Below are 25,664 nucleotides of genomic sequence, written 5' to 3'. Positions count from 1 at the left end.
AATATCCTGGGTTTGTAAATACTACTGTTAGAAAGTTAGTATTTACTGACCTGACCATTTCAGTCCGCCTCTGCTGTGTGTGTGTGTTCTGCCTAGCAACAGTAAGGAGCAGGGTTGGGGAATCCCCAGAGACAGGTTGGCTGCCAGGTGGTGGGTAGAGAGGTGACACCTGGATGGGTGGGAGGAGTACACCTTGACTCTTGAATAGCCCTGTGCTCTGCCACCACAAAGCCGGCGCCGCCCCCTGTGGAGCGGCTGATGTCTCTGCCCTGCTGCTGAAAGGAAAGAGCAGAGTCACCATAACAAAGTGCTCCAGAACTGGACTGAGCCAGGCCTAGGCCCCCTGGCGCTAAAGAACAAAAGAATCATGGTATAAAAGTAGGAGCCTGGCTCCTAAGAAATCAGAATCCTGTTTACCACAAAGAACCTCTGCCCGACTAGAGGGAGAAGAAGACGCCGGAGGAGCTGGCCTGCTGCTTGCCTTGCTGAGAAAGGAGAGGAAGAGACTTACTAAAAAGACTTTGCTACTTTGTGCTTAAACATTCTCCAAGGGCTTGATCTGAGCTTGCCCCCTGAACTGAACCCCAGGACCAGTGGGTTCTCTGTGCTTCTTGCTCATCCTCCAATTCGAGCCGTGTGTGCATCCCGCTGGAAAAGAGACTGCGCCCCTCATCGCCCCTCCTAGGGCCGTGACACTCAGAAGCTCGCCTGCCTCAAACCCGTGAGAGCCCCGCTCCGTCCCGAGCCGCTCTCTGTCCCCGGGCCAGGCCGCCTGCATCCCTGTCACCGCCTGCTACTGGAGCGCGCTGACCGGGCTATCACTGCTCCCGCCGGAAGCCGTCCGACGACTGTGATCTACGCCGGGTCATCCAGCTGCACTGACCGTGCCCTGCGACCCCGCTTCGCTATCCCCGGACATCTCAGGCCGCGCCGCCCCCGCTGTGGAGACCCCCCCTGCACCGCCGTGCTAAAGGGTCGCGGGCCGCGCCTGCCTACTTGCCCACACCTGCTGATTGAGGACCCAAGAACACTTCCCAAGCTGAGAGTCGCACCGACCTGTGCCGACTCTCCACATCACGAAAGAAGTTCCAGCATCGGGCTCGGGGCCCGCAACGCCTTATTTCCCCGTTCGCAGGAGTCGATCTCTGTGAGTACTGGAACCACAAGTAACATTTGCAAGAGACTACAAGGTCTCCATTTGAAGCTACGAACAAAGAACATTTGCCTGCTTTACAACCAGGTGGCATAGCGAAAACGTTATTTGTCTTGTGATAAGTCTGCTGAGATATATATACCTATTTTTACATAAAGAAGCGTATTTTTCTACATATCCCAGTCTGGTGTCCGTTTCTGGGGGGATTGATGTATTTACTGTGTGTATGATTGTAAGTGCTTAACCAACAACGCCTGAGGAATCGCCTTGGCTGCTCACGCCACGCACCTAGAGGGTGAGCAAGGGTCATTCGCGAGGGGTTATCCTGCGCCCTGACGTGGAGGAGAGGGTTCCTGCTTGACACAAGGGCAACCTTGCGCCAACCAGAGATCCCCGACTCTAACAATTGTTTATGTGCAGGAAGGTGTCCCTTCCTGCAAACAATCCTAAATGGTGATTTGTAACTTCTCTGTGTGCTTCTTTGTGCAGCAGACCTAGAAGTTGCAACTCGTCATTTTTAGAATTATAGTTTCTGTGCAGGAAGGGGCACCGTGCTGCACCGTATTTACAATGCAGCGTTAAGCCACATTAAGTGGCCTCACGCTGCCTTGTAAATGAGCCGAAGCCCGTATCACCATCACAATGTCAAAAAAGGGACGCATGGTCAGTGACTGGCTACCACCCTCCCCCTGTAACCGCACCACCCCCGTACACAGCACATAGACGTGGTATCTTTGGAAGGCGGGACGGGGCACGTCCGGTGTGTGTGGGAGCGTCCAGGCAACAAGGGGGTCACCTGGGCGCTCCCCACCTCTTTATCCCACCCCAGTGGCTCGCCCCCCCTCCCCTCCGACCCGGATGTCGATTAGCGACATCCGGGTCACGTAAACAGCCAATCGGTGGTGGGGCGCGCCCCAGTGGACACGCCCCCACCACCGAGAGGTCCGGGGGAGGTCGCCGCACCGCCATGCAGGCGGGGGGGCCAAGAGCCCCCCCTTTCCATTCTGGTGGCGTTAGAGGCTTGGAAATATGCCCCTAAATGTTTGAGTTTATCTTTAGACACTAGGGATCGTGACAGCTGCTGCCACCCCGATCATGTTACCTTGGATTCAGCCCTGGCTCCCTACCCTGGCGTGCTATAGCTCTGCCCGGGTGGCACTCCTCTGTGGGAGTCAGGAGTGGGCACACTTGCTAATGCCTCCATCCTGGCTAGTAATTCCAGACACCCCTTCAGCATGCTGCCCTCCCGAAAGGAGTCACTCTGATATCCTGACTGGATGCCAAACCCTACAAGTTGTTCACCCCGCTCCTGGTGCATCAGGGCAAAGAATACGAGGAATAAGCTTGTCTCTTCAGAAATCCGGAAAAGATCTACTTTCTATGCAAGCAGCATCTCTTTTACGCATTCTATCCAGGACGGCGATCCCTGAGATCGATATAGCTCCTACACCTATTGTCGACAGTAGCGTGAGGCGCTACCTACTCTGGCGAGAAGGCTGGGGCGGTCACCCATACGTCCCTATGGAGTCAGCCTAGCTATGGAGCAGAGCCTGAGATGCCTGGCTTTGGTTTGGGAACGCGAGATGCGTGACAATGGCATTCACACGCATCTGCAGGAGTACACACCCTTAGCAGTAGAAGCTCTCCTGGTGCCCTGTGCCCCACTGGAAGTACTGGCAGCCTTTAGTGGGGAGTCACCGTGTGCCACCGCCTTGGCACTCATGATGGAAGTGTGGGGCTTGGTCTTTCCTACTGGGCTGGGGACCGTGGTCTAACAGAGTCCCTTTCTGCGGTAATGATGTCACCGCCATGCCATACAAGCCGGACCTGGGAACCAAGACCACTGCATGGTATTTCTGGAGATAAGCTTTATTATCAGAGGGCTAAATGCGAAATGAACACTCTTAAACCGGTCCCTAGAGGACAGTAATGGTGACACAGTGTCTATGCTGGGTGCCCTTTGTGCTTAGATATGAGTCACATGTCAGCTGATATCTGTACATCCTCTGGCGACTGAGACACCAGCCTTCCACGGACGGCTCTTTCTTTGTCTGGACTTCTGTCCAGCCTGAAAGGAGCTGAGGGATCTGTTGTTGCTTGAGGACGCCTTGACGTCATTGAACCCTTGCACAGCACCTGTGAGGGGCTTGAATGTATGCAGGGGGCGCCTACACAGGTGTGATGCTTCACAGCAGTCTCTGAATGCACAGCCTTGACGCGCCTCCTTCATACACATCAAACATCATGAATTCCCCGTGAGGCTGTATAAAACGCTGGTGCGGTGCCAATGCAAACCAACACTCTGATAACATTCTTGGCATCTGTTCATAGAAATGCACCTGCTCCTATACATGATTCTAAATGCCAAATGCCATCTTCACTTCTCATAGGGTTTGTTTAACTTTCCATTGGCATAAACCTCGCGCACAGTCATGGTCACAGCAGAGCAGATCTTTCGATCACTTCATTTGCATCGGGCCTCCCGGCCTTATATAGGCGCAGCTCAGCTTCTGAGTGAAGCTCCCAGAGCCATGGCTGCCCTCACTCTGCTCTGCTCCCTGGCCCTGGTCAGCGCTGCCCTCGGTAAGTGAGGACAACACTTCAACACTGCATGACTGTGGCGAGCTTTCCCAACTGCCTGAGATCAGACACAATGATGGGATCCTTTGTGGAGAGATGGGAGGCCCTTCATTCAAAGTCCAGGGCGAAGGGTCCCCGCGCCTTTCGATGATGACAAACTCGATCATCTTTCTCTCTGATCAGGAGACCAGGCATGAACGCTGCCACCTCCACCCCTGGCCCTTCAGGGAATTCCCATCCATGATCCCAACTTGAAGTATGTAGAGTGTTGTCTTAGGCAAATTTCGATTAAAATGTACAACATCTGCCATCCACTTGGCAGCCAGAGAGCACCCCAAGGAAGGCGTTTCATTCTGTCTCAGTTTAAACAAATACTAAATGCACACACTGAGAGGACGTGGACATGGAAGCGAGGCGAAGGGAATAGGATTTGTGTACCTTTTAGCAAAACCCTTGAGAAGCACCCATGTTCCACATTGATGGCATTCACACCCTAAACACACCTTGCACATACAAAGCATTCCTCAGTAGAGCCGATGAACATTCACAGACTGCGAGGAGGACCCCGTGTGATAGCAGAAGACCACGAGCGACCTATAGGACAGTGAATATCCAGAAGAGCTTCCGCCAGACACATCTGTGAAGACTGAAGCAGGAAAGTAATTCAAGACTCTCTGGGGGCATAGGGGGGAACTGGTGGCAGAACACAAAATGATATCTCCCTCCCATGCAGAATGTGATGAGGGGCTCCTAACTCGCCCATATCTCAGATATTTACTGACCCTGGGTGGAATGGGGTCCCCCTGAAGGGTTGGGATCCCACTTGCACCCCAGGGGTTCAGCAGTCTGGATTACCCTCCCATTGCTTACTTATGATACTGAGGAGATGGGTGTTTGTCTGCTTGATTAGTTTGTCTTTCTGTTTACTGGTGCAGTCTCTCTTTTGATATTTATTCATTATCAATACATTATTCTTAATCCAGCTTTGAGAGCTTTAAACCGCTCCTATCCGTCTACCAGCCCTGGACATTGTCTCTTTTACTTGTCGTTTTGTATCTAAAGAACAACAGACGTCTTTATCTGTCACAATAAAGAGCATCGATGACCTCCTCTCCTCCCACAGCTAGAAGACAGCTCAACTGAGAAAGATGAAATATTTCAGCAGAACCCCCCCTCCAAGACCCCCCTTCAAACCTTTGAGAGTTAAAATCTTTTCCATGTTTCTAATGAATGCACTACTTAACAGTAACTCTCTGGTTTACTTTTATTGAGGAACCGCTCTTTTTCTTCCCCTTATCTCCATAACAGGATGCTCCTCTCTAGCTCCTCTCTAGCTCCCCTCTAGCTCCTCTCTAGCTCCTCTCTAGCTCCTCCCTAGCTCCTCCCTAGCTCCTCTCTGGCTCCTCTCTGGCTCCTCTCTAGCTCCCCTCTAGCTCCTCTCTGGCTCTTCTCTGGCTCCTCTCTAGCTCCTCCCTAGCTCCTCTCTGGCTCCACTCTGGCCCCTCTCTGGCTCCTCTCTAGCTCCCCTCTGGCTCCCCTCTGGCTCCTCTCTGGCTCCTCTCTGGCTCCTCTCTAGCTCCTCTCTGGCTCCTCTCTGGCTCCTCTCTAGCCCCTCTCTAGCTCCTCTCTAGCTCCTCTCTCGCTCCTCTCTGGCTCCTCTCTAGCTCCTCTCTGGCTCCTCTCTGGTTCCTCTCTCGCTCCTCTCTGGCTCCTCTCTAGTTCCTCTCTGGCTCCTCTCTGGCTCCTCTCTAGCTCCTCTCTAGCTCCTCTCTAGCTCCCCTCTAGCTCCTCTCTAGCTCCTCTCTAGCTCCCCTCTAGCTCCCCTATAGCTCCTCTCTAGCTCCTCTCTAGCCCCTCACTGGCTCCTCTCTAGCTCTTCTCTAGCTCCTCTCTCGCTCCTCTCTAGCTCCCCTCTAGCTCCTCTCTAGCTCCTCTCTAGCTCCTCTCCGGCTCCTCTCTAGCTCCTCTCTGGCTCCTCTCTGGCTCCTCTCTGGCTCCTCTCTAGCTCCTCTCTAGCTCCTCTCTCGCTCCTCTCTAGCTCCTCTCTAGCTCCTCTCCGGCTCCTCTCTCGCTCCTCTCTAGCTCCTCTCTGGCTCCTCTCTAGTTCCTCTCTGGCTCCTCTCTGGCTCCTCTCCGGCTCCTCTCTGGCTCCTCTCTGGCTCCTCTCCGGCTCCTCTCCGGCTCCTCTCTGGCTCCTCTCTGGCTCCTCTCTAGCTCCTCTCCGGCTCCTCTCTCGCTCCTCTCTAGCTCCTCTCTGGCTCCTCTCTAGTTCCGCTCTGGCTCCTCTCTGGCTCCTCTCTAGTTCCTCTCCGGCTCCTCTCTAGCTCCTCTCTGGCTCCTCTCTCGCTCATCTCTGGCTCCTCTCTGGCTCCTCTCTGGCTCCTCTCTGGCTCCTCTCTCGCTCCTCTCTAGCTCCTCTCTGGCTCCTCTCTGGCTCCTCTCTGGCTCCTCTCCGGCTCCTCTCTGGCTCCTCTCTGGCTCCTCTCTGGCTCCTCTCTAGCTCCCCTCTAGCTCCTCTCTGGCTCCTCTCTGGCTCCTCTCTAGCTCCTCTCTGGCTCCTATCTGGCTCCTCTCTAGCTCTTCTCTAGCTCCTCTCTGGCTCCTCTCTAGCACCTCTCTAGCTCCTCTCTAGCTCCTCTCTAGCTCCTCTCTAGCTCCTCTCTGGCTCCTCTCTGGCTCCTCTCTAACAGGCTGCTTTATTGCGTTCCAGGCTGTGGTGACCCAGACATCTATCCAGTCCTCAGCGACTTCGCAAGACTCACAAATGGAGAAGAGGCCGTCCCCGGGTCATGGCCGTGGCAGGTCTCCATACAGGTACCAGCTTCAAACAGTGCCCTGGCCCCACTGGTGCAATGTGCAGACAAGCATCAGAAGGATGAACTCTCGCGTGACTGTGGGCAGATGATGCTCATGCCGGATTCCCATCTGGAGCCTTTAGAAGGAAATGGAGCTCGCGCGGACGGTGGCTTTAAGGATTCAATAGAAAAACGCAATTGTCAAACTATCATTATTCAGGAGGGTGACGTCACCATCTTCCCTCCCCTGTGTCAACCTCATACATAGCGGTGAATGGATCATTTCGCCCCTGTCTGTCTTCCAACCATTCATTACAACGCAGGCCTTTTGAGAAGTCTGAGGACACGGCAAGGTCTACAAGGCTTAAAGGTCTCAGTTCACTCAATGCCAATATTGCGCAATCTCCTGGCGGATGGCCCACTCCCAGGCCTTGGATCCCCGAGGCTCTGCTGGCATTATGGGATAGCGCTGCTCAATCCCATAGGAATCTCCCCCCCCCCCATAGTATTAGTGACAGACCTTGAGAAAGATAATGGGCCCGATTCAGAGAACTAACTTAAGACAAAATCCTAAACTTACTACTATTTTGGCATTCACAGAAGGCACTTACTCATTTTGGTATTCACAGAAGGCACTTACTCATTTCGGTATTCACAGAAGTTAGGAGTCCTAACTTTAGGACTCCTAAATGCCTTCTGTGAAAACCGAAAGTCTTAAAATTAGGATTTTTCTCAATTTAGGAGTCCTAAAGTTAGGACTCCTAACTTTACTAATACTAAACTGAGAAAAATCCTAATTTTAAGGCTTTTGGTATTCACAGAAGGCATTTAGGAGTCCTAAAGTGGCAGTTCGGGCTGGACTGTTCCCATGAGGCACAGGGTCAGACTGATTTGCATATGGCCATGCCTGAACTGGGGTGGCAGAGTGGGCTAAAGAACGGTGATGGATCAAACCCAGATCTGTTGACTGGGTGTGAGTGTTTGAGGTTCTGATGCCCCGTCCATCACCACCCCCTTTTGTACTGCATGCAGCAGTAAGGCTACGTCACCACAGTAGGTTCATGACTCGTGGAAACTCTGCTGCATGCAGCAGTAAGGCTACGTCACCACAGTAGGTACATGACTTGTGGAAACACTGCTGGGTGCAGCAGTAAGGCTACGTCACCACAGTAGTTACATGACTTGTGAAACTCTGCTGCATGCAACAGTAAGGCTACGTCACCACAGTAGATACATGACTCGTGGAAACTCTGCCGCATGCAGCAGTAAGGCCACATCACCACAGTAGGTTCATGACTCGTAGAAACACTGCTGATGGAGCAGTAAGGCTACGTCACCACAGTAGGTACATGACTTATGGAAACACTGCTGGGTGCAGCAGTAAGGCTACGTCACCACAGTAGTTACATGACTTGTGAAACTCTGCTGCATGCAGCAGTAAGGCTACGTCACCACAGTAGGTACATGACTCGTGGAAACTCTGCTGCATGCAGCAGTAAGGCTACATCACCACAGTAGGTTCATGACTCGTGGAAACACTGCTGCATGGAGCAGTAAGGCTACATCACCACAGTAGGTACATGACTTGTGAAACTCTGCTGCATGCAGCAGTAAGGCTACGTCACCAAAATAGGTACATGACGTGTGAAACTCTGCTGCTTGCAGCAGTAAGGCTACGTCACCACAGTAGGTACATGACTCGTGGAAACTCTGCTGCATGCAGCAGTAAGGCTACGTCACCACAGTAGGTACATGACTCGTGGAAACTCTGCTGCAAGCAGCAGTAAGGCTACGTCACCACAGTAGGTACATGACTCGTGGAAACACTGCTGGGTGCAGCAGTAAGGCTACATCACCACAGTAGGTTCATGACTCGTGGAAACACTGCTGCATGGAGCAGTAAGGCTACGTCACCACAGTAGGTACATGACTTGTGGAAACACTGCTGGGTGCAGTAGTAAGGCTACATCACCACAGTAGGTACATGACTCGTGGAAACTCTGCTGCATGCAGCAGTAAGGCTACGTCACCACAGTAGGTACATGACTCGTGGAAACTCTGCTGCATGCAGCAGTAAGGCTACGTCACCACAGTAGTTACATGACTTGAGAAACTCTGCTGCATGCAGCAGTAAGGCTACATCACCACAGTAGGTACATGACTTGAGAAACTCTGCTGCAAGCAGCAGTAAGGGTACGTCACCACAGTAGTTACATGACTTGAGAAACTCTGCTGAGTGCAGCAGCAAGGCTACGTCACCACAGTAGGTACATGACTTGTGGAAACTCTGCTGGGTGCAGCAGTAAGGCTACGTCACCACAGTAGGTACATGACTTGTGGAAACACTGCTGGGTGCAGCAGTAAGGCTACGTCACCACAGTAGGTACATGACTCGTGGAAACTCTGCTGGGTGCAGCAGTAAGGCTACATTACCACAGTAGGTACATGACTCGTGGAAACTCTGCTGCAAGCAGCAATAAGGCTACGTCACCACAGTAGGTACATGACTTGTGAAACTCTGCTGCAAGCAGCAATACGGCTACGTCACCACAGTAGGTACATGACTCGTGGAAACACTGCTGCATGGAGCAGTAATGCTACATCACCACAGTAGGTACATGACTTGTGAAACTCTGCTGCATGCAGCAGTAAGGCTACATCACCACAGTAGGTACATGACTCGTGGAAACACTGCTGCAAGCAGCAGTAAGGCTACGTCACCACAGTAGGTACATGATTTGTGAAACTCTGCTGAGTACAGCAGTAAGGCTACATCACCACAGTAGGTACATGACTTGTGGAAACTCTGCAGCATGCAGCAGTAAGGCTACATCACCACAGTAGGTACATGACTTGTGAAACTGCTGCATGCAGCAGTAAGGCTACGTCACCACAGTATGTACATGATTTGTGAAACTCTGCTGAGTGCAGCAGTAAGGCTACATCACCACAGTAGGTACATGACTTGTGGAAACACTGCTGCATGGAGCAGTAAGGCTATATCACCACAGTAGGTACATGACTTGTGAAACTCTGCTGCATGCAGCAGTAAGGCTACATCACCACAGTAGGTACATGACTCGTGGAAACTCTGCTGCAAGCAGCAGTAAGGCTACATCGCCACAGTAGGTACATGACTTGTGGAAACTCTGCTGCAAGCAGCAGTAAGGCTACGTCACCACAGTAGGTACATGACTTGTGGAAACTCTGCTGCATGCAAAAGTAAGGCTACGTCACCACAGTAGGTACATGATTTGTGAAACACTGCTGGGTGCAGCAGTAAGGCTACATCACCACAGTAGGTACATGACTTGTGAAACTCTGCTGCAAGCAGCAATACGGCTACGTCACCACAGTAGGTACATGGCTCGTGGAAACACTGCTGCATGGAGCAGTAATGCTACATCACCACAGTAGGTACATGACTTGTGAAACTCTGCTGCATGCAGCAGTAAGGCTACATCACCACAGTAGGTACATGACTCGTGGAAACACTGCTGCAAGCAGCAGTAAGGCTACGTCACCACAGTAGGTACATGATTTGTGAAACTGCTGAGTACAGCAGTAAGGCTACATCACCACAGTAGGTACATGACTTGTGGAAACTCTGCTGCATGCAGCAGTAAGGCTACATCACCACAGTAGGTACATGACTTGTGGAAACACTGCTGCATGGAGCAGTAAGGCTACGTCACCACAGTAGGTACATGACTTGTGGAAACACTGCTGGGTGCAGTAGTAAGGCTACATCACCACAGTAGGTACATGACTCGTGGAAACTCTGCTGCATGCAGCAGTAAGGCTACATCACCACAGTAGGTACATGACTCGTGGAAACTCTGCTGCATGCAGCAGTAAGGCTACGTCACCACAGTAGTTACATGACTTGAGAAACTCTGCTGCATGCAGCAGTAAGGCTACATCACCACAGTAGGTACATGACTTGAGAAACTCTGCTGCAAGCAGCAGTAAGGGTACGTCACCACAGTAGTTACATGACTTGTGAAACTCTGCTGAGTGCAGCAGCAAGGCTACGTCACCACAGTAGGTACATGACTTGTGGAAACTCTGCTGGGTGCAGCAGTAAGGCTACGTCACCACAGTAGGTACATGACTTGTGGAAACACTGCTGGGTGCAGCAGTAAGGCTACGTCACCACAGTAGGTACATGACTCGTGGAAACTCTGCTGGGTGCAGCAGTAAGGCTACATTACCACAGTAGGTACATGACTCGTTGAAACTCTGCTGCAAGCAGCAATAAGGCTACGTCACCACAGTAGGTACATGACTTGTGAAACTCTGCTGCAAGCAGCAATACGGCTACGTCACCACAGTAGGTACATGACTCGTGGAAACACTGCTGCATGGAGCAGTAATGCTACATCACCACAGTAGTTACATGACTTGAGAAACTCTGCTGCATGCAGCAGTAAGGCTACATCACCACAGTAGGTACATGACTTGAGAAACTCTGCTGCAAGCAGCAGTAAGGGTACGTCACCACAGTAGTTACATGACTTGTGAAACTCTGCTGAGTGCAGCAGCAAGGCTACGTCACCACAGTAGGTACATGACTTGTGGAAACTCTGCTGGGTGCAGCAGTAAGGCTACGTCACCACAGTAGGTACATGACTTGTGGAAACACTGCTGGGTGCAGCAGTAAGGCTACGTCACCACAGTAGGTACATGACTCGTGGAAACTCTGCTGGGTGCAGCAGTAAGGCTACATTACCACAGTAGGTACATGACTCGTGGAAACTCTGCTGCAAGCAGCAATAAGGCTACGTCACCACAGTAGGTACATGACTTGTGAAACTCTGCTGCAAGCAGCAATACGGCTACGTCACCACAGTAGGTACATGACTCGTGGAAACACTGCTGCATGGAGCAGTAATGCTACATCACCACAGTAGGTACATGACTCGTGGAAACACTGCTGCAAGCAGCAGTAAGGCTACGTCACCACAGTAGGTACATGATTTGTGAAACTCTGCTGAGTGCAGCAGTAAGGCTACATCACCACAGTAGGTACATGACTCGTGGAAACTCTGCTGCAAGCAGCAGTAAGGCTACATCGCCACAGTAGGTACATGACTTGTGGAAACTCTGCTGCGCGCAGCAGTAAGGCTACGTCACCACAGTAGGTGCATGACTCGTGGAAACTCTGCTGCATGCAGCAGTAAGGCTACGTCATCACAGTAGGTACATGACTCGTGGAAACTCTGCTGCGTGCAGCAGTAAGGCTACGTCACCACAGTAGGTACATGACTTGTGAAACTCTGCTGCAAGCAGCAATACGGCTACGTCACCACAGTAGGTACATGACTCGTGGAAACACTGCTGCATGGAGCAGTAATGCTACATCACCACAGTAGGTACATGACTTGTGAAACTCTGCTGCATGCAGCAGTAAGGCTACATCACCACAGTAGGTACATGACTCGTGGAAACACTGCTGCAAGCAGCAGTAAGGCTACGTCACCACAGTAGGTACATGATTTGTGAAACTCTGGTGAGTACAGCAGTAAGGCTACATTACCACAGTAGGTACATGACTTGTGAAACTCTGCTGCAAGCAGCAGTAAGGCTACGTCACCACAGTAGGTACATGACTTGTGAAACTCTGCTGCAAGCAGCAGTAAGGCTACGTCACCACAGTAGGTACATGACTCGTGGAAACTCTGCTGCGTGCAGCAGTAAGGCTACGTCACCACAGTAGGTACATGACTCGTGGAAACTCTGCTGCGTGCAGCAGTAAGGCTACGTCACCACAGTAGGTACATGACTAGTGGAAACTCTGCTGCGTGCAGCAGTAAGACTACGTCACCACAGTAGGTACATGACGTGTGAAACTCTGCTGCATGCAGCAGTAAGGCTACGTCACCACAGCAGGTACATTACTTGTGGAAACACTGCTGCGTGCAGCAGTAAGACTACGTCACCACAGTAGGTACATGACTTGTGAAACTCTGCTGCAAGCAGCAGTAAGGCTACGTCACCACAGTAGGTACATGACTCGTGGAAACTCTGCTGCGTGCAGCAGTAAGGCTACATCACCACAGTAGGTACATGACTCGTGGAAACTCTGCTGCAAGCAGCAGTAAGGCTACATCGCCACAGTAGGTACATGACTTGTGGAAACTCTGCTGCAAGCAGCAGTAAGGCTACGTCACCACAGTAGGTACATGACTTGTGGAAACTCTGCTGCATGCAAAAGTAAGGCTACGTCACCACAGTAGGTACATGATTTGTGAAACACTGCTGGGTGCAGCAGTAAGGCTACATCACCACAGTAGGTACATGACTTGTGAAACTCTGCTGCAAGCAGCAATACGGCTACGTCACCACAGTAGGTACATGGCTCGTGGAAACACTGCTGCATGGAGCAGTAATGCTACATCACCACAGTAGGTACATGACTTGTGAAACTCTGCTGCATGCAGCAGTAAGGCTACATCACCACAGTAGGTACATGACTCGTGGAAACACTGCTGCAAGCAGCAGTAAGGCTACGTCACCACAGTAGGTACATGATTTGTGAAACTGCTGAGTACAGCAGTAAGGCTACATCACCACAGTAGGTACATGACTTGTGGAAACTCTGCTGCATGCAGCAGTAAGGCTACATCACCACAGTAGGTACATGACTTGTGGAAACACTGCTGCATGGAGCAGTAAGGCTACGTCACCACAGTAGGTACATGACTTGTGGAAACACTGCTGGGTGCAGTAGTAAGGCTACATCACCACAGTAGGTACATGACTCGTGGAAACTCTGCTGCATGCAGCAGTAAGGCTACGTCACCACAGTAGGTACATGACTCGTGGAAACTCTGCTGCATGCAGCAGTAAGGCTACGTCACCACAGTAGTTACATGACTTGAGAAACTCTGCTGCATGCAGCAGTAAGGCTACATCACCACAGTAGGTACATGACTTGAGAAACTCTGCTGCAAGCAGCAGTAAGGGTACGTCACCACAGTAGTTACATGACTTGTGAAACTCTGCTGAGTGCAGCAGCAAGGCTACGTCACCACAGTAGGTACATGACTTGTGGAAACTCTGCTGGGTGCAGCAGTAAGGCTACGTCACCACAGTAGGTACATGACTTGTGGAAACACTGCTGGGTGCAGCAGTAAGGCTACGTCACCACAGTAGGTACATGACTCGTGGAAACTCTGCTGGGTGCAGCAGTAAGGCTACATTACCACAGTAGGTACATGACTCGTGGAAACTCTGCTGCAAGCAGCAATAAGGCTACGTCACCACAGTAGGTACATGACTTGTGAAACTCTGCTGCAAGCAGCAATACGGCTACGTCACCACAGTAGGTACATGACTCGTGGAAACACTGCTGCATGGAGCAGTAATGCTACATCACCACAGTAGGTACATGACTTGTGAAACTCTGCTGCATGCAGCAGTAAGGCTACATCACCACAGTAGGTACATGACTCGTGGAAACACTGCTGCAAGCAGCAGTAAGGCTACGTCACCACAGTAGGTACATGATTTGTGAAACTCTGCTGAGTGCAGCAGTAAGGCTACATCACCACAGTAGGTACATGACTCGTGGAAACTCTGCTGCAAGCAGCAGTAAGGCTACATCGCCACAGTAGGTACATGACTTGTGGAAACTCTGCTGCGCGCAGCAGTAAGGCTACGTCACCACAGTAGGTACATGACTCGTGGAAACTCTGCTGCATGCAGCAGTAAGGCTACGTCACCACAGTAGGTACATGACTCGTGGAAACTCTGCTGCGTGCAGCAGTAAGGCTACGTCACCACAGTAGGTACATGACTTGTGAAACTCTGCTGCAAGCAGCAATACGGCTACGTCACCACAGTAGGTACATGACTCGTGGAAACACTGCTGCATGGAGCAGTAATGCTACATCACCACAGTAGGTACATGACTTGTGAAACTCTGCTGCATGCAGCAGTAAGGCTACATCACCACAGTAGGTACATGACTCGTGGAAACACTGCTGCAAGCAGCAGTAAGGCTACGTCACCACAGTAGGTACATGATTTGTGAAACTCTGGTGAGTACAGCAGTAAGGCTACATCACCACAGTAGGTACATGACTTGTGAAACTCTGCTGCAAGCAGCAGTAAGGCTACGTCACCACAGTAGGTACATGACTTGTGAAACTCTGCTGTAAGCAGCAGTAAGGCTACGTCACCACAGTAGGTACATGACTCGTGGAAACTCTGCTGCGTGCAGCAGTAAGGCTACGTCACCACAGTAGGTACATGACTCGTGGAAACTCTGCTGCGTGCAGCAGTAAGGCTACGTCACCACAGTAGGTACATGACTAGTGGAAACTCTGCTGCGTGCAGCAGTAAGACTACGTCACCACAGTAGGTACATGACGTGTGAAACTCTGCTGCATGCAGCAGTAAGGCTACGTCACCACAGCAGGTACATTACTTGTGGAAACACTGCTGCGTGCAGCAGTAAGACTACGTCACCACAGTAGGTACATGACTTGTGAAACTCTGCTGCAAGCAGCAGTAAGGCTACGTCACCACAGTAGGTACATGACTCGTGGAAACTCTGCTGCGTGCAGCAGTAAGGCTACGTCACCACAGTAGGTATATGACTCGTGGAAACTCTGCTGCATGCAGCAGTAAGGCTACGTCACCACAGTAGGTTCATGACTCGTGGAAACTCTGCTGCATGCAGCAGTAAGGCTACATTACCACAGTAGGTACATGACGTGTGAAACTCTGCTGCTTGCAGCAGTAAGGCTACGTCACCACAGTAGGTACATGACTCGTGGAAACTCTGCTGCGTGCAGCAGTAAGGCTACGTCACCACAGTAGGTATATGACTCGTGGAAACACTGCTGCATGCAGCAGTAAGGCTACGTCACCACAGTAGGTACATGACTCGTGGAAACTCTGCTGCATGCAGCAGTAAGGCTACGTCACCACAGTAGGTACATGACTAGTGGAAACTCTGCTGCGTGCAGCAGTAAGTCTACGTCACCACAGTAGGTACATGACTCGTGGAAACACTGCTGCATGGAGCAGTAATGCTACATCACCACAGTAGGTACATGACTTGTGAAACTCTGCTGCATGCAGCAGTAAGGCTACATCACCACAGTAGGTACATGACTCGTGGAAACACTGCTGCAAGCAGCAGTAAGGCTACGTCACCACAGTAGGTACATGATTTGTGAAACTCTGCTGAGTACAGCAGTAAGGCTACATGACCACAGTAGGTACATGACTTGTGGAAACTCTGCAGCATGCAGCAGTAAGGCTACATCACCACAGTAGGTACATGACTTGTGAAACTGCTGCATGCAGCAGTAAGGCTACGTCACCACAGTAGGTACATGATTTGTGAAACTCTGCTGAGTGCAGCAGTAAGGCTACATCACCACAGTAGGTACATGACTTGTGGAAACACTGCTGCATGGAGCAGTAAGGCTACATCACCACAGTAGGTACATGACTTGTGAAACTCTGCTGCATGCAGCAGTAAGGCTACATCACCACAGTAGGTACATGACTCGTGGAAACTCTGCTGCAAGCAGCAGTAAGGCTACATCGCCACAGTAGGTACATGACTTGTGGAAACTCTGCTGCAAGCAGCAGTAAGTCTACGTCACCACAGTAGGTACATGACTTGTGGAAACTCTGCTGCATGCAAAAGTAAGGCTACGTCACCACAGTAGGTACATGATTTGTGAAACACTGCTGGGTGCAGCAGTAAGGCTACATCACCACAGTATGTACATGACTTGTGAAACTCTGCTGCAAGCAGCAATACGGCTACGTCACCACAGTAGGTACATGACTCGTGGAAACACTGCTGCATGGAGCAGTAATGCTACATCACCACAGTAGGTACATGACTTGTGAAACTCTGCTGCATGCAGCAGTAAGGCTACATCACCACAGTAGGTACATGACTCGTGGAAACACTGCTGCAAGCAGCAGTAAGGCTACGTCACCACAGTAGGTACATGATTTGTGAAACTCTGGTGAGTACAGCAGTAAGGCTACATCACCACAGTAGGTACATGACTTGTGAAACTCTGCTGCAAGCAGCAGTAAGGCTACGTCACCACAGTAGGTACATGACTTGTGAAACTCTGCTGCAAGCAGCAGTAAGGCTACGTCACCACAGTAGGTACATGACTCGTGGAAACTCTGCTGCGTGCAGCAGTAAGGCTACGTCACCACAGTAGGTACATGACTCGTGGAAACTCTGCTGCGTGCAGCAGTAAGGCTACGTCACCACAGTAGGTACATGACTAGTGGAAACTCTGCTGCGTGCAGCAGTAAGACTACGTCACCACAGTAGGTACATGACGTGTGAAACTCTGCTGCATGCAGCAGTAAGGCTACGTCACCACAGCAGGTACATTACTTGTGGAAACACTGCTGCGTGCAGCAGTAAGACTACGTCACCACAGTAGGTACATGACTTGTGAAACTCTGCTGCAAGCAGCAGTAAGGCTACGTCACCACAGTAGGTACATGACTCGTGGAAACTCTGCTGCGTGCAGCAGTAAGGCTACATCACCACAGTAGGTACATGACTCGTGGAAACTCTGCTGCAAGCAGCAGTAAGGCTACATCGCCACAGTAGGTACATGACTTGTGGAAACTCTGCTGCAAGCAGCAGTAAGGCTACGTCACCACAGTAGGTACATGACTTGTGGAAACTCTGCTGCATGCAAAAGTAAGGCTACGTCACCACAGTAGGTACATGATTTGTGAAACACTGCTGGGTGCAGCAGTAAGGCTACATCACCACAGTAGGTACATGACTTGTGAAACTCTGCTGCAAGCAGCAATACGGCTACGTCACCACAGTAGGTACATGGCTCGTGGAAACACTGCTGCATGGAGCAGTAATGCTACATCACCACAGTAGGTACATGACTTGTGAAACTCTGCTGCATGCAGCAGTAAGGCTACATCACCACAGTAGGTACATGACTCGTGGAAACACTGCTGCAAGCAGCAGTAAGGCTACGTCACCACAGTAGGTACATGATTTGTGAAACTGCTGAGTACAGCAGTAAGGCTACATCACCACAGTAGGTACATGACTTGTGGAAACTCTGCTGCATGCAGCAGTAAGGCTACATCACCACAGTAGGTACATGACTTGTGGAAACACTGCTGCATGGAGCAGTAAGGCTACGTCACCACAGTAGGTACATGACTTGTGGAAACACTGCTGGGTGCAGTAGTAAGGCTACATCACCACAGTAGGTACATGACTCGTGGAAACTCTGCTGCATGCAGCAGTAAGGCTACGTCACCACAGTAGGTACATGACTCGTGGAAACTCTGCTGCATGCAGCAGTAAGGCTACGTCACCACAGTAGTTACATGACTTGTGAAACTCTGCTGAGTGCAGCAGCAAGGCTACGTCACCACAGTAGGTGCATGACTTGTGGAAACTCTGCTGGGTGCAGCAGTAAGGCTACGTCACCACAGTAGGTACATGACTTGTGGAAACACTGCTGGGTGCAGCAGTAAGGCTACGTCACCACAGTAGGTACATGACTCGTGGAAACTCTGCTGGGTGCAGCAGTAAGGCTACATTACCACAGTAGGTACATGACTCGTGGAAACTCTGCTGCAAGCAGCAATAAGGCTACGTCACCACAGTAGGTACATGACTTGTGAAACTCTGCTGCAAGCAGCAATACGGCTACGTCACCACAGTAGGTACATGACTCGTGGAAACACTGCTGCATGGAGCAGTAATGCTACATCACCACAGTAGGTACATGACTTGTGAAACTCTGCTGCATGCAGCAGTAAGGCTACATCACCACAGTAGGTACATGACTCGTGGAAACACTGCTGCAAGCAGCAGTAAGGCTACGTCACCACAGTAGGTACATGATTTGTGAAACTCTGCTGAGTGCAGCAGTAAGGCTACATCACCACAGTAGGTACATGACTCGTGGAAACTCTGCTGCAAGCAGCAGTAAGGCTACATCGCCACAGTAGGTACATGACTTGTGGAAACTCTGCTGCGCGCAGCAGTAAGGCTACGTCACCACAGTAGGTACATGACTCGTGGAAACTCTGCTGCATGCAGCAGTAAGGCTACGTCACCACAGTAGGTACATGACTCGTGGAAACTCTGCTGCGTGCAGCAGTAAGGCTACGTCACCACAGTAGGTACATGACTTGTGAAACTCTGCTGCAAGCAGCAATACGGCTACGTCACCACAGTAGGTACATGACTCGTGGAAACACTGCTGCATGGAGCAGTAATGCTACATCACCACAGTAGGTACATGACTTGTGAAACTCTGCTGCATGCAGCAGTAAGGCTACATCACCACAGTAGGTACATGACTCGTGGAAACACTGCTGCAAGCAGCAGTAAGGCTACGTCACCACAGTAGGTACATGATTTGTGAAACTCTGGTGAGTACAGCAGTAAGGCTACATCACCACAGTAGGTACATGACTTGTGAAACTCTGCTGCAAGCAGCAGTAAGGCTACGTCACCACAGTAGGTACATGACTTGTGAAACTCTGCTGTAAGCAGCAGTAAGGCTACGTCACCACAGTAGGTACATGACTCGTGGAAACTCTGCTGCGTGCAGCAGTAAGGCTACGTCACCACAGTAGGTACATGACTCGTGGAAACTCTGCTGCGTGCAGCAGTAAGGCTACGTCACCACAGTAGGTACATGACTAGTGGAAACTCTGCTGCGTGCAGCAGTAAGACTACGTCACCACAGTAGGTACATGACGTGTGAAACTCTGCTGCATGCAGCAGTAAGGCTACGTCACCACAGCAGGTACATTACTTGTGGAAACACTGCTGCGTGCAGCAGTAAGACTACGTCACCACAGTAGGTACATGACTTGTGAAACTCTGCTGCAAGCAGCAGTAAGGCTACGTCACCACAGTAGGTACATGACTCGTGGAAACTCTGCTGCGTGCAGCAGTAAGGCTACGTCACCACAGTAGGTATATGACTCGTGGAAACTCTGCTGCATGCAGCAGTAAGGCTACGTCACCACAGTAGGTTCATGACTCGTGGAAACTCTGCTGCATGCAGCAGTAAGGCTACATTACCACAGTAGGTACATGACGTGTGAAACTCTGCTGCTTGCAGCAGTAAGGCTACGTCACCACAGTAGGTACATGACTCGTGGAAACTCTGCTGCGTGCAGCAGTAAGGCTACGTCACCACAGTAGGTATATGACTCGTGGAAACACTGCTGCATGCAGCAGTAAGGCTACGTCACCACAGTAGGTACATGACTCGTGGAAACTCTGCTGCATGCAGCAGTAAGGCTACGTCACCACAGTAGGTACATGACTAGTGGAAACTCTGCTGCGTGCAGCAGTAAGTCTACGTCACCACAGTAGGTACATGACTCGTGGAAACACTGCTGCATGGAGCAGTAATGCTACATCACCACAGTAGGTACATGACTTGTGAAACTCTGCTGCATGCAGCAGTAAGGCTACATCACCACAGTAGGTACATGACTCGTGGAAACACTGCTGCAAGCAGCAGTAAGGCTACGTCACCACAGTAGGTACATGATTTGTGAAACTCTGCTGAGTACAGCAGTAAGGCTACATGACCACAGTAGGTACATGACTTGTGGAAACTCTGCAGCATGCAGCAGTAAGGCTACATCACCACAGTAGGTACATGACTTGTGAAACTGCTGCATGCAGCAGTAAGGCTACGTCACCACAGTAGGTACATGATTTGTGAAACTCTGCTGAGTGCAGCAGTAAGGCTACATCACCACAGTAGGTACATGACTTGTGGAAACACTGCTGCATGGAGCAGTAAGGCTACATCACCACAGTAGGTACATGACTTGTGAAACTCTGCTGCATGCAGCAGTAAGGCTACATCACCACAGTAGGTACATGACTCGTGGAAACTCTGCTGCAAGCAGCAGTAAGGCTACATCGCCACAGTAGGTACATGACTTGTGGAAACTCTGCTGCAAGCAGCAGTAAGTCTACGTCACCACAGTAGGTACATGACTTGTGGAAACTCTGCTGCATGCAAAAGTAAGGCTACGTCACCACAGTAGGTACATGATTTGTGAAACACTGCTGGGTGCAGCAGTAAGGCTACATCACCACAGTATGTACATGACTTGTGAAACTCTGCTGCAAGCAGCAATACGGCTACGTCACCACAGTAGGTACATGACTCGTGGAAACACTGCTGCATGGAGCAGTAATGCTACATCACCACAGTAGGTACATGACTTGTGAAACCCTGCTGCATGCAGCAGTAAGGCTACATCACCACAGTAGGTACATGACTCATGGAAACACTGCTGCAAGCAGCAGTAAGGCTACGTCACCACAGTAGGTACATGATTTGTGAAACTCTGCTGAGTACAGCAGTAAGGCTACATCACCACAGTAGGTACATGACTTGTGGAAACTCTGCTGCATGCAGCAGTAAGGCTACATCACCACAGTAGGTACATGACTTGTGAAACTGCTGCATGCAGCAGTAAGGCTACGTCACCACAGTAGGTACATGATTTGTGAAACTCTGCTGAGTGCAGCAGTAAGGCTACATCACCACAGTAGGTACATGACTCGTGGAAACTCTGCTGCAAGCAGCAGTAAGGCTACATCGCCACAGTAGGTACATGACTTGTGGAAACTCTGCTGCGCGCAGCAGTAAGGCTACGTCACCACAGTAGGTACATGACTCGTGGAAACTCTGCTGCATGCAGCAGTAAGGCTACGTCACCACAGTAGGTACATGACTCGTGGAAACTCTGCTGCGTGCAGCAGTAAGGCTACGTCACCACAGTAGGTACATGACTTGTGAAACTCTGCTGCAAGCAGCAATACGGCTACGTCACCACAGTAGGTACATGACTCGTGGAAACACTGCTGCATGGAGCAGTAATGCTACATCACCACAGTAGGTACATGACTTGTGAAACTCTGCTGCATGCAGCAGTAAGGCTACATCACCACAGTAGGTACATGACTCGTGGAAACACTGCTGCAAGCAGCAGTAAGGCTACGTCACCACAGTAGGTACATGATTTGTGAAACTCTGGTGAGTACAGCAGTAAGGCTACATCACCACAGTAGGTACATGACTTGTGAAACTCTGCTGCAAGCAGCAGTAAGGCTACGTCACCACAGTAGGTACATGACTTGTGAAACTCTGCTGCAAGCAGCAGTAAGGCTACGTCACCACAGTAGGTACATGACTCGTGGAAACTCTGCTGCGTGCAGCAGTAAGGCTACGTCACCACAGTAGGTACATGACTCGTGGAAACTCTGCTGCGTGCAGCAGTAAGGCTACGTCACCACAGTAGGTACATGACTAGTGGAAACTCTGCTGCGTGCAGCAGTAAGACTACGTGACCACAGTAGGTACATGACGTGTGAAACTCTGCTGCATGCAGCAGTAAGGCTACGTCACCACAGCAGGTACATTACTTGTGGAAACACTGCTGCGTGCAGCAGTAAGACTACGTCACCACAGTAGGTACATGACTTGGGAAACTCTGCTGCAAGCAGCAGTAAGGCTACGTCACCACAGTAGGTACATGACTAGTGGAAACTCTGCTGCGTGCAGCAGTAAGGCTACGTCACCACAGTAGGTAAATGACTCGTGGAAACTCTGCTGCATGCAGCAGTAAGGCTACGTCACCACAGTAGGTTCATGACTCGTTGAAACTCTACTGCATGCAGCAGTAAGGCTACATTACCACAGTAGGTACATGACGTGTGAAACTCTGCTGCTTGCAGCAGTAAGGCTACGTCACCACAGTAGGTACATGACTCGTGGAAACTCTGCTGCGTGCAGCAGTAAGGCTACGTCACCACAGTAGGTATATGACTCGTGGAAACTCTGCTGCATGCAGCAGTAAGGCTACGTCACCACAGTAGGTACATGACTCGTGGAAACTCTGCTGCATGCAGCAGTAAGGCTACGTCACCACAGTAGGTACATGACTAGTGGAAACTCTGCTGCGTGCAGCAGTAAGTCTACGTCACCACAGTAGGTACATGACTAGTGGAAACTCTGCTGGGTGCAGCAGTAAGGCTACATCACCACAGTAGGTACATGACTTGTGAAACTCTGCTGCAAGCAGCATTAAGGCTACGTCACCACAGTAGGTACATGACTCGTGGAAACTCTGCTGCGTGCAGCAGTAAGGCTACGTCACCACAGTAGGTACATGACTCGTGGAAACTCTGCTGCGTGCAGCAGTAAGGCTACGTCACCACAGTAGGTACATGACTCGTGGAAACTCTGCTGCATGCAGCAGTAAGGCTACTTCACCACAGTAGGTACATGACATGTGAAACTCTGCTGCATGCAGCAGTAAGGCTACGTCGCCACAGTAGGTACATGACTCGTGGAAACTCTGCTGCATGCAGCAGTAAGGCTACCTCACCACAGTAGGTACATGACTCGTGGAAACTCTGCTGCATACAGCAGTAAGGCTACGTCTCCACAGTAGGTACATGACATGTGAAACTCTGCTGCATGCAGCAGTAAGGCTACGTCACCACAGTAGGTACATGACTCGTGGACACTCTGCTGCATGCAGCAGTAAGGCTACGTCACCACAGTAGGTACATGACTCGTGGAAACTCTGCTGCGTGCAGCAGTAAGGCTATATCACCACAGTAGGTACGTGACTCGTGGAAACTCTGCTGCATGCAGCAGTAAGGCTGCGTCACCACAGTAGGTACATGACTCGTGGAAACTCTGCTGCATGCAGCAGTAAGGCTACCTCACCACAGTAGGTACATGACTCGTGGAAACTCTGCTGCATGCAGCAGTAAGGCTACGTCACCACAGTAGGTACATGACTCGTGGAAACTCTGCTGCATGCAGCAGTAAGGCTACGTCACCACAGTAGGTTCATGACTAGTGGAAACTCTGCTGCATGCAGCAGTAAGGCTACGTCACCACAGTAGGTACATGACTCGTGGAAACTCTGCTGCATGCAGCAGTAAGGCTACGTCACCACAGTAGGTACATGACTCGTGGAAACACTGCTGCATGCAGCAGTAAGGCTACGTCACCACAGTAGGTACATGACTTGTGGAAACACTGCTGGGTGCAGCAGTAAGGCTACGTCACCACAGTAGGTACATGACTCGTGGAAACACTGCTGCATGGAGCAGTAAGGCTACGTCACCACAGTAGGTACATGACTCATGGAAACTCTGCTGCATGCAGCAGTAAGGCTACGTCACCACAGTAGGTACATGACTCGTGGAAACTCTGCTGCGTGCAGCAGTAAGGCTACATCGCCACAGTAGGTACATGACTCGTGGAAACTCTGCTGCGTGCAGCAGTAAGGCTACATCACCACAGTAGGTACATGACTCGTGGAAACTCTGCTGCATGCAGCAGTAAGGCTACGTCACCACAGTAGGTACATGACTCGTGGAAACTCTGCTGCAAGCAGCAGTAAGGCTACGTCACCACAGTAGGTACATGACTCGTGGAAACTCTGCTGCAAGCAGCAGTAAGGCTACGTCACCACAGTAGGTACATGACTCGTGGAAACTCTGCTGCATGCAGCAGTAAGGCTACGTCACCACAGTAGGTTCATGACTAGTGGAAACTCTGTTAACTTGTCTCTGGAAAAAAGAACAGAAACAATGATATAAATATAATATCTCTGTGGGAGGAGAGGCTGATGAAAGATACAGCGAACAATCGCCCTGATTAGAAAGCTAAGGTTCGGGTTTTAATTACCCATTATTAAGGAAAGGTGGATTAATCAATGGACAGCGCTAATGCTTTTGGGTCTGTTATTATTATGATAACACCTACATGTCACAAGCACCAGTGAAATAGCTTCGATATCTTCCTTGTCAGGGCTACAGTGCAACAAAACAGGACCACATTGTACAGCAGGTTTATTTAGAATTTGTGGCAAGAAATGCAAATTATATGGCATATTGTGTGGCACTATTCTTTTCATCGATATGTGAGGGAAACAACATTTTTAGTGAAATCTACAAATTATGAGAATTACTTGACAAATTATGTGGCAAATGTGGTAAATGCATAATTATGCTGTAAATGCTGCAGTCATAGACCCACATAAATACTCCAGCTCTCACCATTGTGTGTTGATTTATTAATAATTCATTTATGAAACTTAAACAGAACCTTAAGCGTATCCTTCCAGTCAGTGCGCATTGATAGCTGCGCCTTGAAGAAACCATCTTATATATAGCTGCCTCGATGAAGGAATGTTGTTCCACCAAACCTGTCTTGTGACCAAGAGATCATGGAGGGGGCGATGAGCAGGTATTGTCTACTACACTCGGATTGCCTTTAGATGTGGTGTTGAAGCTCCCTGTATTCTGTTTGCATTTGCAGGAGATGGATGGATGGCATATCTGTGGTGGGACTCTCATCAGCGCCAAGTGGGTCATCACCTCTATTACGTGTTCAGTGACGTAAGTGGCCACCAACCGCAGTAATAAACATTATACCAATACAAATATGTTCTTGAAGTTGCACATATTTTGTGTCTGCCCTATCTTTGTAGTCCATACATATGCTATACGCCAGCTTTGAGGTCCTTTCTTATCAGATTGAGATCAGTCGCTATAGCTGTCACTTCTGGACTCCAGGGATGCTCTGCATTCTCAAAAGCTTCAAGAACGTGATCTAATGTGTCGGGGTCTGCCATTGTAGGGCCCTTGGGTCTGGTGTCTGACTTCTCCTGAGTGCCGCGGAGCCGCCATTGTAGGGCCCTTGGGTCTGGTGTCTGACTTCTCCTGAGTGCCGTGGATCCGCCATTGTAGGGCCCTTGGGTCTGGTGTCTGACTTCTCCTGAGTGCCGCGGAGCCGCCATTGTAGGGCCCTTGGGTCTGGTGTCTGACTTCAATTGAGTGCTGCGGAGCCGCCATTGTAGGGCCATGGGTCTGGTGTCTGACTTCTCCTGAGTGCCGCGGAGCCGCCATTGTACGGCCCTTGGGTCTGGTGTCTGACTTCTCCTGAGTGCCGCGGAGCCGCCATTGTAGGGCCCTTGGGTCTGGTGTCTGACTTCTCCTGAGTGCCGCGGAGCCGCCATTGTAGGGCCCTTGGGTCTGGTGTCTGACTTCTCCTGAGTGCCGCGGAGCCGCCATTGTAGGGCCC

General features: G+C 50.6%; 1 protein-coding gene across 1 annotated transcript in view; it reads left to right on the top strand.

Annotated features, from left to right (window-relative positions):
- Nucleotides 1–3,604: 3,604 nt before the first annotated feature.
- The window catches only part of LOC146813609 (chymotrypsinogen B-like), a 79,744-nt gene continuing 57,684 nt past the window's right edge, over nucleotides 3,605–25,664 (top strand). Inside the window, exons 1-3 of the mRNA XM_085610089.1 lie at nucleotides 3,605–3,736; nucleotides 6,444–6,547; nucleotides 24,900–24,979. Coding sequence (XP_085466215.1) covers nucleotides 3,685–3,736; nucleotides 6,444–6,547; nucleotides 24,900–24,979 — 236 coding nt within the window. The 5' untranslated portion in view covers nucleotides 3,605–3,684. The remainder of the gene's footprint in view (nucleotides 3,737–6,443; nucleotides 6,548–24,899; nucleotides 24,980–25,664) is intronic.

Source organism: Triturus cristatus, chromosome 6 (genome assembly GCF_964204655.1).
Source record: "Triturus cristatus chromosome 6, aTriCri1.1, whole genome shotgun sequence".
In the NCBI taxonomy this organism is placed as follows: Eukaryota; Metazoa; Chordata; class Amphibia; order Caudata; family Salamandridae; genus Triturus; species Triturus cristatus.
Note: the sequence above shows the minus strand (reverse complement) of the source record. Positions and strands in the feature narration are given on the sequence as shown.